The following is a 17633-nucleotide window of genomic DNA, read 5'->3' as shown; positions in this document are numbered from 1 at the left end:
GTAGTTGGAGTGAAACATTGGTTACATGCATGTCTCCTTAAAATAAATGCATGTCTCCTTAAAATAAATTTGCTCTTTTGTTTACTTTGAAGTCCTACGAGCGTGACAATGTCCAGTGTCAGGTGACCTTTTTACATTGTACTTTTTTAAATAAACCTATGTTTCTATGAAAACTGAAGTTTGTTTTGTTTTTTTGCAGGCCAAATAAACTCAAACCTTGTTTATTTGGCCCGTGTTAGCCTTTGAGATTGACGTGTTTGGTGTAGGCTATGCGAGTCACAGCTAGGGGAGGAGTCTTTAGGGCTGTATAAACAGAAACAAAAGTGATTTAATTCCTAAATGGCAGAGAATTGAAACGTGAGACTGCTAGGGCATGATCTATACACTAAAACTGCCTTAGTGTCGGTTGCTTTGCTGCTTAGAGTATCCCTTTAATTGAGATGAGATTGTGCCTACATTGTCCCTTTAAACTACTGCCATTAAAGCATTATCAGAAGCCAGTAAATATCAGTTTGCATATAAAAACTAATACCTATAATTGACATTGAAAATTTTGGACAAAGTGAATTAATTCCATTTATTGGGCACATCCTGCAGTGTGATAATAGCTGTAGTTGTTCTGGTGACTATAGTGTCCCTTTAAATCTGATGTCTTCATAAGTATGGGCCAATGTTTTCCAGGGTACAGGTGCCTGTGATATCACTGAAAGTTAAAATTGTAAATTACCAGCATTCATAACCACTGGATACAAACTCAAATATTGTGAATTATACATGTTGCATTTTGTATTGATGCTGTACTGGTGTTAAAGTCATTTTATAGTTTTGAGAAATATTAGATAGATTTTCCTATTACACGTTTGTGATGATGCAAACCCAAATAGGGGGACAGTAAATGTAGTCTTTCGTGCCTACTTCAACGTGAGTCCATACTTGGTATTCCCATAAAAACGAGTGATGGGGAAAGCTTTGATACATCAATAAGAAAGTTACTTAAAGGGTTAAAGGCCACAAAGGACAGGAGCCATAGCTGTTGTGTCACTTTGATTAGAAAGGGAAATAACTTTATCAAGAAATATTTCATTAGCTTCAACTTTCCTTATTTAGCCTAAGTACTTGAGTTTTCTAATCTTGTCTGCTGCAAAGCTAAACTGTGTTTCTCTGTTGAGAGTATAAACAGGAAATAGTTTAGAATCTAAAAAATACTGCTTGATAAGAGCCATTGTCTGGACCCCTCCTCACTTCCTTGCCAGGCCCTTATTGTGACACAGGGATGAAACTATCTTACATTATTAATCTGTGGCCATTGACAGCAGTTCAAAAATATATGAGTTATATTTCCTACAAAATATTAGTCTCATAAAGAACATGTTGACTTTTGCCTAATTGACTTTTAAAAAGACAAATAGTATCCCAGTAAAAGATATAACCAATGCAGGATATGATTGGATCTGTAGCATAGGTTTACTCAAATACGCACGCACGCACACACTCTTTTTTTATTTTTAACTTGCTCATACTTGTTCATTTAACTATAGCCTATGACTACGCACATTTTAGCATCTTTTGCATAATTCTCCACTGAATAAGAATTTAATAACTGGAAGGATGGGGGAAGTGGCTCCCCAATCTTCTTGCACTCTATAAGTAGAAAACTAGACACATACTTTGCATAATTAGAATACTAGCTACACTAAGGCTGCATGAAGAGCTAAGTTTGAACCAGCATAATGAAGATATGTTTGCAATGTGGATGCATTGAGAAATAAAACAAAATTTAACATCTTCTAAGAACAGGGCTCAATAGTTATGAAATCATATGATTGGTCATATAGACTGACATATACTTTATCCCTGTTGCTGTGGTTTAATAGAGGGGAATGCTGTTTTTTTTTTTTTTTTTTTTTTTTTAAATACTGTACTTTTCAAAATAAACCTATGTTTCTATGAAAATTTAAGTTTTGGGGGTGTTTTTTGCAGCCCACATAAATGTAAACCTTGTTTATTTCGCCCTTGCTAGACTTTGAGTTTGACATGCTTGCTGTAGATGAATGGGAAAAATGGGCATTGAATGTAATAATCCCGAATAATGCCTTAGGCAACCCAAATTCCAGTGCTGTCTACGGCTGCGAATGCTGTAGATATATTAAAACTCGTAGCAAACAGGATGCTACAGTAATCAACAATATCTAATGATGCTAGATGAATGGAATTCAAATAATTTACAGCAAGTCTAATGTGGTTGATTAAGGAAGATAAAATCACTTGAAATGTACTTTAAATAAAATTATCAGGGTTTCAGAATCAGACTAAATTTAGCAAAATATTCTTAAAGGGGAAACAAATCAAATAAATATTTACGAAACAGCAATTGTGTTCCCGGTCTAAAATGTTAGAAAAATAAATGAACGGTATATGCATCTATTTTACTGTATAACACTGCTAATTATATCCCTGTTCAATGGGGTGTAGCTAGGGGGTGCTGAGCTGGGCTGGAGCCCTGAATGGGTTCCTAAAGTGCCTTGAGCATGATTTTTGTACCCTTTCATTGCTAGTCCCGGGTCTCCTGTAATATTAAGTATTAAATAACACCTCCAGTTACATCATCTGTGACCATATTGAGAGCTAATAATACAGCACGGTTTGGGGTATTGCTGCGGGTGCATGGTTTTAATACAGTGAATGCAGATTTGATGCCCCTCCATGTCTTTGTCCACAAATTCCAGAGGCAATTCAACAAATATTTATTTCTATAATGTAGGAGTTCTTATGACCCATTAAATCCCACAGCATTACCTTTTGTGGACTCACGCATTAAAGCACTCAAAATCTCAATGTTCATAGAATGATTTGAGGCATACTTACGATATTTTGTTTTCAGAACATAATGCTTAAAATATTTGATAAAATAATATGATATTAAAATAGGAATGTCCTACAATCATACACTGATTGAGATCAGTACTGATACATAAAGTGGACAGGAAGACAAATGTAAAATTTACGTTAAGAGGTCAAATAGAAGGAAATGAGACTGCTTGGGACTGAGGCTTGTATAATAGGAAATGCTTGAATAAGCAAAGTGCTAAATGTTTTTTTTTTCTTATCCAAATAGATACATGCTGTAACTTTAAATATGTCTATATTTAGATGGCTAGAATTAGCTGTTAGTACATTTATCCAGGCCTACAAATCTAAACTTTTCACCTTTATTTTAAAAAACTAAGGATCTTAAGTAAATGTGCTTTAGGTTTAACATTCAATACCTATGGCCATATGCCAGCAACTTCCATGCTGTATCCCATGTAGTTTGACCTCTAAATGTGCCCCTTAGGGGACTGTTGAACTTTTATTAAGTTTACCATAATAAGCAAAGACATAAATTAGCGGCTTCGAAGAACCTTGACATTCTGAGGAACCAACTCTGACCTCCTGGAAAAATACTCTTAAGCTTTCATTGTTGTCAGTATTCTCACCTTGGCTTTGTATAAACATATAATTCCGGATTACCCACTTAAAAATAACGTTCTCTGTGAAACAAGCTTTCCACTCCTTCCTTGACTTCCCTAAAATCAGCTAGTTCTAGTCCTGAGAGTATAGTTGAGGCTGGAGATCGAAAGGAGTACATGCTAGATCTGGTGTTACAAATAAAATAAGCCACCGGCTTTCTGGATAGCACAAAGCTGATTTTTACATTTTAATTTATGAGAAAATGGAGCTCAAGATTGAATGCATACCCACAGGGGAGATCATCCGTTTGGTCAACCAAGATGGGGACTTTGTGTGCTCAAACTGCAAGAACGTAAGACGGTGTTCCTCTATCTGGTACAGTGTTTGGGGATTCTTAATGTACATATATTTTAGATGGAACCTATACCTCAGTGTAACAAACTATAAGAATGTTAGACCGGTTAGATATTGTATGGTTAATATTTACCGTAGTTTTATTCGGATCTCCTGGGCAGGCATGCACAATGCAAGTTAGTACAGATGTTTGATTCATAGGCATAATATGGGTCTTCTGATATTTGTTTTTGTTTTTTTTAGTTTGTGTTTTTTTGACAAACCTGATACCAGGTTTGGAGCAAACTTGGGACTTTCAGCAATTGGTGGAGCCTGAGGTTGTTAGAAGGTGTTATCATGGAGGCCTTTGTGATCAGACGTCAGACAGTCTGTGTGCGGTTTTACTACTTTAAACTCAACATTTATTCTATATAAAAATATATTTATTAAAGTAACTTGGTTTAAAGAAAAAAAATGTTAATATAATTTAATTGTGAAGACATTAATTTCAGAATCATATATGGAGTTGTCTTGGAAAAGTCAATGCTGTCATATTGAATATAGCAAGCTTTGAATCCATAATTTTGTAGTTCTGTTTTTATTTAGATATATGGATTGGTAAAGGAATGATGTAACTGTAGTGGGTGTCATAAAGATCAACATTTAAGGTGTATCGTAGCTTTAGCTCAGGGAACAAGTATAATCAATGTATTTAAAGATTAAGTGTGTAAAACATTTAGGGTAGGGATAATATTATCGGTGAAGAGATACAAGGAAGGGTTTGGCCATGATAGGGTAATGTAGTTTCCGGGTTTTGTTAATAAAGGAAACAAAAATACAGAGGATGAACAAGGTTTGATAACTTTAGCTGTGGGACAAGAAAAGAGCATCTCACAACTGTCTGCATTTTATTGCATGTCCTAGTCGTAGAGAAAGGCCTGGCTGGCATTTGGGATCAGGACAGGCTATCCTATAGCAATGTTAATATTAGAATAGCAAATTTCACAATGCCATGCTCCAAATATTGACTGTGAACGGTGCCTCATTCATCTGTTTGCAGGGTAGTTATAATATGTGAACATGTTTCTATAAAGGTACAAATTGGGTTCAGGAATAGGCGTTATGGCGATATTGCAAACGTGATATTGTTTTGAACATACAAAAAATTATACTAATACAATAGTAAGGGCCTTACCAACAAATACAAGGTGTTTTGGGAAGGTCTAGTAAGCTATGTGTACAATTCTGTCTCTCATTACTGTAAGGAACCTCTATGCACTGATACTTTGTTTCTCTGTTTTCTAGAACCATAATAATATGTATTCCATCAGAAGTTATATTTTAAATGGCTGTCACCAGCAATACAGCGGCACATGGCACAGATACAAGACAATCTTTTCTAAATTAAGCCAGAGAATTTACAATATATAATGTAACATTCAGGTTGAACATGTAATCCGTGATGCAAAAAGCAAACTGGATAAGTGGCTGGGAAGATCCACCTTGTGTGGTCTATAGTCGCTGTCTTGTTACACCTTGTACAATTGCTATTAGTAATAATAATAATAATAAGCGATCAATTATATATTCTATACACTTTCTATACTTACACCACTATTAAAAACCATTGTGATTATTTCCTCCCAAATTAGACCCCGAGGAATGTTAAATAATTGTAACTCTTTATAGTGTAATTAGAACAAGGTCATATTTATGCAATGGCTGGAGTATACACATAGTGAATCTTTTTATGGCGAAAACAAAAATTCGAGCAGTAAATAGCAAAAACAAAAAGTCCCCCTGTAATAATACTGTGTGATAGACTTAAAGGAACAGTCAACATTCATCTATTTTGAATACAGTTTTCTAAATATATGTGTATGTAAATAATCCATCATAAAAATGTTTTTTTGGGGTTTTTTTGCATTTGATATGTAAGAGCATTTATATCGTTATGGGACAGTCGCTGTAAAAATGGAATAAGAATAGAAGTAAAAACTAGGCTAATGTAGTCTATTAGATGGTTAACTCTACATTTTGGCACATTTCCCTAATCACAGTACAGCATGAACTTCCTATCTTCCTAATTGTAAACTGATGTGCACGCCACACTGGATATCTGAAGACAAAGAACAATGGTTTAACCTATTTGGATCCAGGAAGAAGAAACTATTTCTCTGCCAGATGGACTAACCCATTTGCAGCGAAGAATATTAAAAAAACAAAAAACAAAAAAACATGGGAGCACAAGATTGGAATAGATTGCAAAAATCCTCCTGAATCCTGAGAAAGCATTGCATCCCTCATTACCTATTTATTATTATTACATTTATTGAATTTTACAACTTTTATGAAGAAATGCAAAAGTCTCTAATTACAAGTGAAAAGTGTCACTTTTCACTCATATCACAAGTTCTTTCTTCTCTCATATCAGGAGAGCACCTTGCACCTTTCAGGCCACATTCTGCCTCTGAACCTCAGAATGTAATTTTGTATAATTTATTGCATCATCTGTCCACCCTAGTGTTTGGCACCAACTTTACCTAGACATAGCACACTTTTACCAACAATGAAAATATAGTGTATCAAACACTGATCAGCCACAACATTAAAACCACCTACCTAATATTGTGTAAGTCCCCCTCATGCTGTCAAAACAGCTCTGATGCGACAAGGTATGGACACCACAAGACCTGTGAATGTGTCCTGTGGTTGTGAGGTGGGGTCTCGTGGGGATCGGACTTATTGTTCCAGCACATCCCACAGATGCTTAGTTGGACAGAGACCTGGGGAATTTAGAGACCAAGGCAACACCTTGAACTCTTTGTCATGTTCCTGAAACATTACATTATCCTGCTTAAAGATGCCACTGCCGTTAGGGAACACCATTGCCATGAAAGGGTGTACATGGTCTGCAACAATCTCTAGGTAGTTGGTACATGTTTAAGTAAGATCCACATGAATGCCAGGACCCAAGGTTTCCCAGCAGAACATTGCCCATAACTCATTGAACAGGTTTTAATTCAATTAGAAATCTAATTGCCACTGTGGAGTCAAAAAAGGTTGTTTTTACCTAGAAATGGCTACAATTGGGTATTTTGCCTTCCCTAAGGGAACGACGCACACGCAGCTAGCCATCCAACTGATCTAAAAGAAAACACGACTTACCAGACCAGGCAATCATCTTCCATTACTAAATGGTCCAGTTCTAACGCTCATATCCCCATTGAAGGCGTTATTGATGGGCACTCTGACTGGCCTGTGGTTATGCATCCCCATACAGAGCAAATTGCAATGTACTTTGTGTTCTGACACCTTTCTATCATGGCCAACATTAAATGGACACTCCAGGAAACCAACACTATTTTAATGCATAAATCGTTATAGTTTTTTCACAATACCAATGTTTTGCAGAATGCTGGCTTATATACCTGCCTCTCTGTCACACCCCCTCACTCCATAAAAAGGCTTCCTTATCAAAAAGGTAAGCACACAGGTCAGCCACTAACAATACTGAATGTTCTGAACAACAAGACAACCTGCATTAGAAAGAGAGGACATACAGTGAGGGATATGGTAAGGATATCGCTACCTGTTTGTAGTTTCACTCACTGTCTACAACAAAGTTGTGAATTAAAAGCAGCCTACCTAGTGCTGTTGGGGCTGAGACTGTGTGCATAACTTTGATAAGGAAGTCTTTCCAGTATTAGGGGGTGTGGCTAAGGAGGCAGGCTTATGGCGCAGCATTCTGCAAAACATTTATTTATTTTGGGCAATAACTATAAAGATTTGAGCATGCAAAAAAAATACAGCATATTAATGAGAGCACAATCTATCAAATGCCTTAAAATAGTTTTGATACCCGGAGTGTCCCTTTAAGTAGTTTTTTGCAATTTGAGTTACAGTAGCTCTTCTGCATGATAGACAGGCTAGCCTTTACTTCCCACGCGCATCAATGAGCCTTGGGCGCCTATGACCCTGATGCTGGTCCTTCTTTGCACCTCTTTTGGTAGGCACTAGCCCTATATACCAGGAACACCCCACAAGACTTGCCAAGACTTGCCATCTAACCTAGTCACCTAGCCATCACTATTTGACCCTCGTCAAAGTTACTCAGATCTTTTTGCTTGCCTTTTTTTCTGCTTCCAAGACATGAAATTCAAGAACTGACTGTTCACTAGCTGCCCAATATATCCCACCCCTTGACAGGTGTCATTGTAACAATATAATCAGTGTTATTCACTTCACCTGACACTGGTTTAAATGTTGTGGTTGATCTGTGTATGGCACATTCAGATGACACTGCACCTGCTTCTATGCTCACTTTTTATATCTGATCATTGGGCACATATAGGAAAAGCCTGGAAATACTCTGCATTCTTTATGATCATAACTTTTTTGTGGCGTGTAGTGTTTAAATTACATTGGTTGGTTAACTGAGTTGGAGTACAGCAATAGCCTGGCTTGAAAAAGCATGCCACACCGCATGATATGAGCAATGAGATCAACTTTATTGGCATTTCTCAAACAAGCATAAAAACAGCATGATGAGGGGACCGCCATAAAAAAGAAAAAAAAAAACACACGTTTCAACAGTCCTAACTATGAATAATTGTCCTTACAATGAGTAACTGTCCTTACAATGAGTAACTGTCCTTACAATGAGTAAGGTCTGTTGAGCTCCGAAGAACATTAAGCTTTTTATCTTTTTATGGCTGCCCTCTTGTGATACTGTCTTTATGGCTGTTTGAGAAGTGTCGATTGCTGAATTCATCATGGTGTTGTGGGCTTTTTGGTGTCTGGCTATTGTTGTGGATCCTTCCCTGTCCACCAGCCTTTTGGAGCCTAGAAAGATGTCCAATCTGTAATACTTAAGTCATATGCTATTGTACTTTCCACAATCTTGATCTATTTTCACCGGATTAGTGTGTTTCCATGATTTGTGTGTTCTGACCCTGGCTCGTTCTGCTAACTGCACTGACTGAAATCCAAATAATGAGATAATTATTTAGATTTTTGTCTAAATCTTTTAAATCCAAGCACCACATAATGACTAAGAATATAGGGATACATCTCATCTAGTGTGTGCATGCATGATGCATACAATCCTTGGCCCTGGTTCATGCTAATGATGAATTCCTAATAGAATTTGAAAAGTTTCAAAGACTGGAAACAGAAAGAATTTTAAAAGCTTCAATGGTGAAGATAATCTATAAATGTTTATTTGTTTACCTTGAGAAAAATTGGATTGTGGGTTATGGTTATCATCCACAATTATATCTTACATTATTTTTAAAATTGTATTTTATCAAGAGTGCAAAGAATTGTAAATCAATTGACAGATAAATGCAAAAGTTTGAATACAAAAGAGAATATAGAAAGTTAATAATGAAAACAAAGTTTAAATATTTGTGGGCTAAATAAGGTTTAGAGCAAAGGATGCAAAGGTAACAATAGCATAATCCTACTAAAATCATCTTAAAATAATCCCTGGTTGAATCTAATGATACTCTAATGATAAGAGAAGTCTTGAGGACCTGCCATGTCCAATACTTCTTATTAAATCCAATGCTTCTCTATGAAAAGTATTCTGGGAGATGAACCAGAACATGAAGACTTTCAATATTGAAAGTCTTCAATGAGAGACCACCTCAAGTGGCTGTCAGTCTAACAGTCACTAAAGGTGTGTTCAAGCCAAAATGTTCTGAGAACCAGCAATGTTTTAGGTAACCGCAAAGGCACAAAACAAGGAACAAGGTCTAGGCAACAACGCAAATTCATTGGGATGAAGTATTTTCGGTACTTATAATGTCCATTTAAGACTGATAATGCATCATGTAAATTATAATTCCATTAGAACTTTAGATCTAGCTTTCGACCACTCAGCCTACATGTTAGGCTTTTGATAGGATGTGTTTGACGAATTAATTTAGGCAGGCAAAGTATTATGGGACTTGCAGACCGACAATTACTTGGGATCTATTTTTGCAAACCCCTGGCCTACATGCAACGTTAACCTTTGCCTGGATGAGTTGTTGACAGTTAATATGTTTGACGTCAGCTAGAACCTAATTTATTTCCTATACCCGACTATGACCCAAACTACTTCTAAAAACAAATATCAAGACACTAAAACATTGCACACCCACTATAGCACTTAAAGGCTGAAAAAAAATCACATATGACCTGTTATTACCCACGAGGTTAAGGATATAACTTGCAGGGCGCTACACTGTATAGAAGGGAAAATACACACTGCATCCTGTTAAATAGGATATAGATTAATCTCTGCACATAAATGAGGTTACAGTTCAAGAGTCTTCTCACCCCAGCTATTTCTCTACTTGGGTAGCAAGTTCACTTTAATAATAAAGGGATTTTTTTTTCAAGTATCATTTTGATATAATGACCAAAATTATTGGAGTTTTTGGGGAGTTTTTCCTTAAAACCTACCTTTTAATGTACGATATATGCACTTGTAAACAGTGGTTAATACTGAAAGTTTGCCGTTTAAAACTAGACAGAAATTGGTGTCACTTTCATTCATTAATTCATTCAAAGGAATCTGTCACCGTGACCCTACGTGCCCCCTCTCCTCTTACTATGTCCTTGCACGCTGCATGGCAAGCTACACATTGCATTGTTGCATACAATGAGGTCTCAGGAATAATTATTTGGCAAGGTTATTTACTAAAGCGTGAATTGTCTGGAACTCAAAGCGAATTTCAAACGTTAGGCCAACATAGCCAAATAACCAAGAAAATATAGCTGACATACAATTTTCCAACTTAAAGGGACACTGTAGTCACCAAAACATCTTTAGTTTAATGCAGCAGTTATGGTGTATAGATCATGCCTCTAAAGTTTCACTGCTCAATTATCTGACATTTAAGAGTTACATTACTTTTGTTTCTGTCCATGCAGCTTTAACCACACCTCTCCCTGGCTGTGACTGACACAGCCTGCATGAAAACAAAATGGCTTCATTTTCAAACAGATGAAAGTTTTTTTGAAAGTTTGTATCTCCTGCTCTGTAAATTGAACTGTAATTACATATATAATGCTCCTGCAAGGTCTAGCAAGCTAATAACAGTGCAGGAGTTAGGAAAGTCTAAATTAAACAGGAATTGGCAATAAAGGAAGTATAAACATTGCATGACTCTTTAAAGAAGGACATTTTTAGGGAGATTATGTAATTCACATGTAGGGAGGTGTGACTAGGGCTACATAAACAAAGTGATTAAACTCCTAAATGGCAGAGAATTGAGCAGTGAGACTGCAGGGGATGATATATGCACCAAAACTGCTTCATTAAGCTAATGTTGTTTTGGTGACTATAGTGTCCCTTTAAATTCACTTTGAATTTACATTAAGTTCCTGGCAATCACCCTTTAGTAAAAAAAAAAAATACATAGTTGGGGATTGTAGAGAACTGACAAGCAAATTGAGTATTGAGCAAATCTTTGGCTATGTTGACCTCTGATGTGCAATTTCTTTGCCATTCGTTCCAATTCTAGGTTTAATGAATAAATTACCAGTTGTTCATTGCACCTAATCAGCTGATGATTGTAAAGCAGCTCTAGGAACATTCATAAGAGACCCAGGACTTTATTCACAATAACAGTAAATAAACACATACTATTCCATGTAGTTTTACATCATTCATTACCAAGCAGTAAAATCAGAACAGATTTAATTCATTAAACAGTGACTTGCAGTGAACTTAAAACCAAACAAAAGTCACAAGTGTGTGGGGATCTTGAGAAAACGACTGATTCCCATAATTCAAGCTAAATTAATATTTTCATCTGATATCTGGCTCTACTTGTCTGGGGAATACCCAATATTTCCTTTTTTGAAGTATGCTGACTTTCTGGTTCCAGAGCTTATCTTGCCTGTGGAAGTACTTGGAGTGCGGGAAATAGCTGATCCTCCACCCAGGCTTGGTTCTCAGCTCTCACTTGGGCCCTTTTCCCACTCCCTGTGGATCTATAGGGGTTATCCCGGTCCCTGCTGGAGTATGTACATTGTCTCTCCTGAGAAACTCATGCAAATCAGCCCTTCATGACGCATTAGGCCTCATTTCCAAGATGGCTACTATCCTCGGACTCACCTATCAGTCTTCCACAATCATGCATTCCTTACATGTAGATGACTTCTATAAGCTTTTGAATGGCTTTTGGATTAAAATTAGTCAATGCAGCGCTTGTGCCTTACCTAAGCAGCAGGAACTGGTTTCCAAGCTGACGTCTCTCCCCAAGACACCCAATGTCTGCCTTCATATCTCTGGGCCATGGGCTTTAGGTGTACTTTCCCTCAGCACAACTCATACCCTTGGAGAGCCTCCAAATGCACTATTAGGCGCATACTGCTGGATCCTCTCATGATCATGATTATCTCACTAAAAGTAGCTGGATTAGTGGGCACCGTATGGGGGCTCTTGTTGTGGCCTGGAGCCAATGGAACAGACTACATATTGGGACAGTATCTGTGCCAGGAATTGACAATCCCAACATAGCAGTTGACTGAGGTAAAGTAGGAGAAGGAGCAGAAAGGAGAAGGAACAGGAAGGGGCAGCAAGAAGCTGGAAGGGGCAGAAGGAGCTGGAAGGGGCAGAAGAAGCACAATGGTAAAGTAGGAGAAGGAGCAGAATGGGTCTGCAATGTAAGGGATCAGAAAGAGAAAGTAGCAGTAAGGTAAAAGAGCAGAAGAAGCCAAGGAGGAGAGAAGACAGTGTCTGAATAAAAAGAACACTGTGTCAAATTAAGGAGTAATAAAGGAGATTGGATCACTTCATTCCGGACACCACATCTTTTACTATTATCTACTTGAAGAAGCCCTTGCGGCGAAACGCGTTTAGATATTAATTTTATTATTTTACAATAAAGAAAATACTTTGGCATAAAACATTTTATAGCCATTTTGATTTCTTTTTCCCTGGACTATACATATACTATCTACCTGACGAGAAGCCTAAAGAATCCTTAGGTGGGGATGATACCACCCAAGCGCCTACATTGAGCAGTACAAGCCTGGTCTATATACTGTGAGTAGTATATTTATTCTCTTTTTATACCTTTTAATTACTATACAGAGAGCACTATATACTTTATTTTATCTCCCTGGGTCGAATAATACCAACTTGGACGTTGAATCTGAGCCAGATACTCGCCAATCAATATTACGCCGCATATCCTTGAGTGGGGATTATTCCACTTCACGTGCGTTATATCAGAGCTAGGTTCTAGCTCTGAAAAGTGTGAGTAAGACTACTTTTATTTTATTTTATTTACCATTTTATTCATCTATATACTGTGCCATTGGAGTTCCTCTTGTTTTTTTTTTCTTCACATATTACCTCACTGGATTGCAAGTACCCATTTGTGAAGACACACCCCATTTTACGCCTCAGGATCCCTGTTCTTATACACGGCATCTACCATTATGGACTTATGATAAGTGCTTTGGACTATTGCCAATTATCCATTTATATTTCATTTAATATTCAATATGAAATTGTATTATTTTATATTATTTATTATATACACTCTTATATGTTTTACTGTATATTTTAGGCGCAACCTTTTTTTGTTCTATTTTGCACCACATCATAAGGCTTTGTTACCTGGGCCAGGCAGGGAAACTTTGGACCTTCTCATCTCCCCAGGTAAAAAAAAGTATAAGTGTTAATGTGTTCACTTTTATTTACCGAGTGTCAGGAAGCAGAGAGTGCCATTGGGTAGGGGTGTCAGTGATTGTCTAGAGCGGTCAGCTGGCACTCCAAGCCAATCAGTAGCTCCCCATTCATAAAAAAGTAAAACATTTTTATAAACCGTTAACTAGCGATAACTAGCGATTGGCTTAGAGCGTCAGCTGACCACTCTAGCCAACCAGCGGCACCCATGCCTGACGTCAATCTGCACTTCCTGACACTCCGTTTCAGAAGCCAAATACCACTGAGTGACCTGGAGATCTGGAGGTGGAGGAAGCCTTTAGGGTTAAACCATTTGAGAGAGGTTTAACCCCTTAAAGGAAAGAGAGCACCCAGGGGCCTCCTCGTATCACAGCATTTCTATTTAGATGAAGTTGTTATGGTAACCAGAATATTCATTTAATTTGCTTAACCCCTTAAGGACACATGACATGTGTGACATGTCATGATTTCCTTTTATTCCAGATGTTTGGTCCTTAAGGGGTTAAAGGAATACAAACATGTATTCCTGATACCATAGTTGTGAAAACTCTATTCACCCTGGCTATATTTGATAATGACTATGCCCCTCCCCTTCATGACACTGTCAAAAAGGGGCCAAGCATGGCTGTCATTACAATTATGCCCCCCACCCCCTTTAAAAATTCCTGCGGATGCCCAGGGCTGTATTCGTCATGTTTTGCCAATAGATCTGCTGATAAATGAAGACCGTGAGTGCCTGAACTACTTTGTTCTCACTATATGGATTAGGGGTTTGACAGCCCTAGGTACAGTGCACCGAGGTCTACAGGTGATGTTTGCAATCATAATCTTAGTCAAAGACATTATTTGAATTCCAATGATCAAAGCAAGACAATTTTAAAAATGATATGTTTGTACTAACTAATTTCACAAGTATAAGAAGCCATTACAGATATATCTGAGAATGTTCATATATTTTGTTCCTTCCATGGGATAAATGGGTTCAATAAATTATGATATGGGATAGAGATAAGACAAAGTGAGGGCGACAAAGGAATTATAATGATGGTCCCAATAGTTTTTTATTTTTAATGGAAAAAATGGTTTCTTTTTAACTATAAAAAAAAGTGTTCATGCAAATCATTAATGCAAAAAGCAGGGCACTCATTGGGCACCATAATGTATTATTGTTACCTTGTTATTTATAAAGCATTTATAAAAAGGTCTTGATAAAAGTCTTAATTAACGAAAAGATTGACCTGTATGCTGGCTTAACAGCACAATGAAGCAGAACCATTTGAAAATGTTTATCAAGTACTCTAAATTCTTCCAAGGAATTTATATTATATTTATTTATACTGAGTTACACAAATACCGAGCTATTCACTAATGTAAGAATTTTAAGACCCAAATTTAAGGCCAATATACTTACATTTCCAGTAAGTATAGTTTGAGCTACATAAGCGACCATGCTCCCTTAACTAGCCCCACATTGACATATCTACATTTACACCATACTCACTTTATTGCACACTCACCCTATGACAGAAAGACTAGCGTTGATACTTATAACTAACATGACAACTCATGACATTATTGGCTACACTTACGTCCTTCACTCGAATGTACTTAAACGAAAATGTCTTGTTTTATGCTAGCTCTACTATTTAAACATACCTTTAAAAAGTGCAGTATACTAACAATGCTGACGTACTGTACGGTTATCCATGTTATGTTTACTCTTGTGACAAAATGTGCCCTTGGGGGCACTGCACTCCAGGCTATGTTATTTCCATGCACGGCAACAACAAAGATTTGCAAAAAAGAAAAATTGAGACCTGCACGTCTCACATGTTACTTACATGTTCATGAAACCTGCGCGTTTCACGTTTAATTGATACAGACCTGCGAGTCTTGTACTACTCTGTGATATGTTATATTCTATACAAAATTACGAGCGGATTCTCTTGTCTAAATAAAAAGATATTCACAATATAGTTACATTTCTCTTATGTTTTAAAGGGACCTGGGTGCCAGGTCCCTCAGGTTTTAACCCTTCAGATGTAAACATAGCAGTTTGAGTTCCTGACAGCCACTAGAGGCGCATCTGCGACGCTGGATGCGAAATTCGCATCCAGCGTGCAGAACGTCCATAGGAAAGCATTGAGAAATGCTTTCCTATGGACTGTTTGAATCCGCGTGCGGCACTTGTCGCGCATGCCGGATCACTCGGGAGCTGACGTCGGCGGGGGAGGAGCGGTCACCAGCGCCGAGGGAGCCCGGTGCTGGATTAAGGTAAGTAGCTAAAGGGGTTTTAACCCCTTCAGCGCCAAGGGATGGGGACACTGAGGGTGGGGGCACCCTTAGGGCACTATAGTGTCAGAAAAATGGGTTTGTTTTCCTGACACTATAGTAATCCTTTAACTTGATCCTGCTATCCGGTATATTCCTGGAAGTTGAAGCTCCTGTTTCAACCCTGTGATAGGATGGACTGGTGTCTAGTTTACAGCTTTCTACTTGTTGAATTTATTGTTTTTCATTTTAGACTCGTTCTTATCTCTCACACCAAAGAAAAAGGAGGTGCTTTTGGATACAAGGGCTTATATTACCTCCAACTTGTTTTTAAATGGTTTATGCATTCTTACAATTTGTGCTGCTGTTGGAGTTTACGAAAGGAAGTCAAGCAAAACATTTGCCTACTGTCATTACTAAAAGAAGATTATAGGCACACTAAAGCTAGCATAATTTGCAATTTAATTTCTAAATAGCTGAACAGGAAGAATTATTTAATTCAGCCATGCTTTCAGTTTGGCTACTCTTGGCTTAAATCTGAAATTCACCTTGAATTCTCACTTTACTATATAAGGGTTGTGAAGCCCAAGTGACTAATAACATTTTAAAAAATAAATAAATAAATATATATATATATATAAAATAACACAATCATATAATGGAAATACTACAGCATCATAAGTGAGCCAGAATTATTATGTATAGGGGCAAAAGACACTGAGTAACTGTACAGGTTATCAGGTTAGCTATAATACACATTGCACCTAAAACTATTTATAAATATTGGCCAAAATGTTCAGAGAAAAATAATTTTAGTATAAGTAATCAGCTCTCACCTTTAGTTTAGTCTGTGTCGTTCCACTGCTTGTGCTCTTTAAGTGATCTTATCCCCAATGTTCTCTGAAACTCAATGAACATATTATGACATCACCAGATGTTGATGACCTCACAGAATCCTATTCAAGGACATTATTTTGACTTCCTGTTAGTAAAACAAGGCAAATTGCAAAATGACTAATATTTTTACCATGAATTCTTTCTGAAATAATTTTTATTTTAAAAAAATGTGTTCTCAGTACAGATGCAGATGTTAAGAAACTTTACATATATTAAGGAATGTAGAAATATTTTGTTCCCTTGCACAAGATAGAGATGGATGATACCAGGAAAATTAAGAGAGCTGGGACAGTTAGCTTGTTGGCAGAGGACTTTGTTGGTGTTTTCATATTGGTACTTTGAATTTGATCTGTAAACAAAATGGTGGGAAAATAATTATATTATGTATATATTTTGCAGTGCACTGATTGTAGCCCATGCAGCAGCACAGCTCAGCGGAATAGGGCCTTGATATAGCTAGGAGGCGGGCATTCACAGTTAGTGTGTTTGGATTGGCTAGTTATCTGGGATGGGTGGAGCTAATATATATAGGGCAGCCATATTCAAATTTTCCCATTTTAATGCTTTCTCATAGACCTTGTTATATCCCTACATTGGATGATATGGGCACATTGTTTGCACCTTATTATGTTTTATAATGTTATTTATGTTGTTATATTGTTATGATGTTATTCTGTTAATTTTGGGGGTCATTGTGATGTTGTGGGGGTTAGTTATTTACTGTTTCACATTATTTAACAATTACTTTTTTAATTAAAATTTATATTATATAATATTAAAAGCTGTGGACAGAATTTTACCCAACATATTGGTGTCCATGTATTATTGGGTATGTAAGGTTTTTTTTATTCTTTTTTTTTTTTTTTAAATTCTTTATTTTGTCAGTGTTGTAGTTTAACATACAAGTTTGCCCTGTCACAACGGCAGGTGCAGACCAGCTTCAATACAGATCATAATATCTCATAAGCAAGTGAAGCATTACACATTA

At 37.0% G+C, this 17633-nt stretch overlaps 1 protein-coding gene across 2 annotated transcripts in view; it reads left to right on the top strand.

The window, feature by feature from the left end:
- Positions 1-3639: 3639 nt before the first annotated feature.
- MYO1C (myosin IC) overlaps positions 3640-17633 on the top strand; it is a 164806-nt gene continuing 150812 nt past the window's right edge. The window contains exon 1 of one of the 2 annotated variants that reach the window (XM_063449915.1): positions 3640-3802. In XM_063449915.1, the coding sequence (XP_063305985.1) occupies positions 3713-3802 (90 nt within the window). In that variant the 5' untranslated portion in view covers positions 3640-3712. The remainder of the gene's footprint in view (positions 3803-17633) is intronic. The other variant, XM_063449917.1, reaches the window with a different exon arrangement.

The sequence above is a fragment of the Pelobates fuscus genome, chromosome 1, assembly GCF_036172605.1.
Source record: "Pelobates fuscus isolate aPelFus1 chromosome 1, aPelFus1.pri, whole genome shotgun sequence".
Classification (NCBI taxonomy): domain Eukaryota; kingdom Metazoa; phylum Chordata; class Amphibia; order Anura; family Pelobatidae; genus Pelobates; species Pelobates fuscus.
The sequence above is the reverse complement of the archived record's forward strand: the minus strand, read 5'-3'. Positions and strand labels throughout refer to the sequence as shown.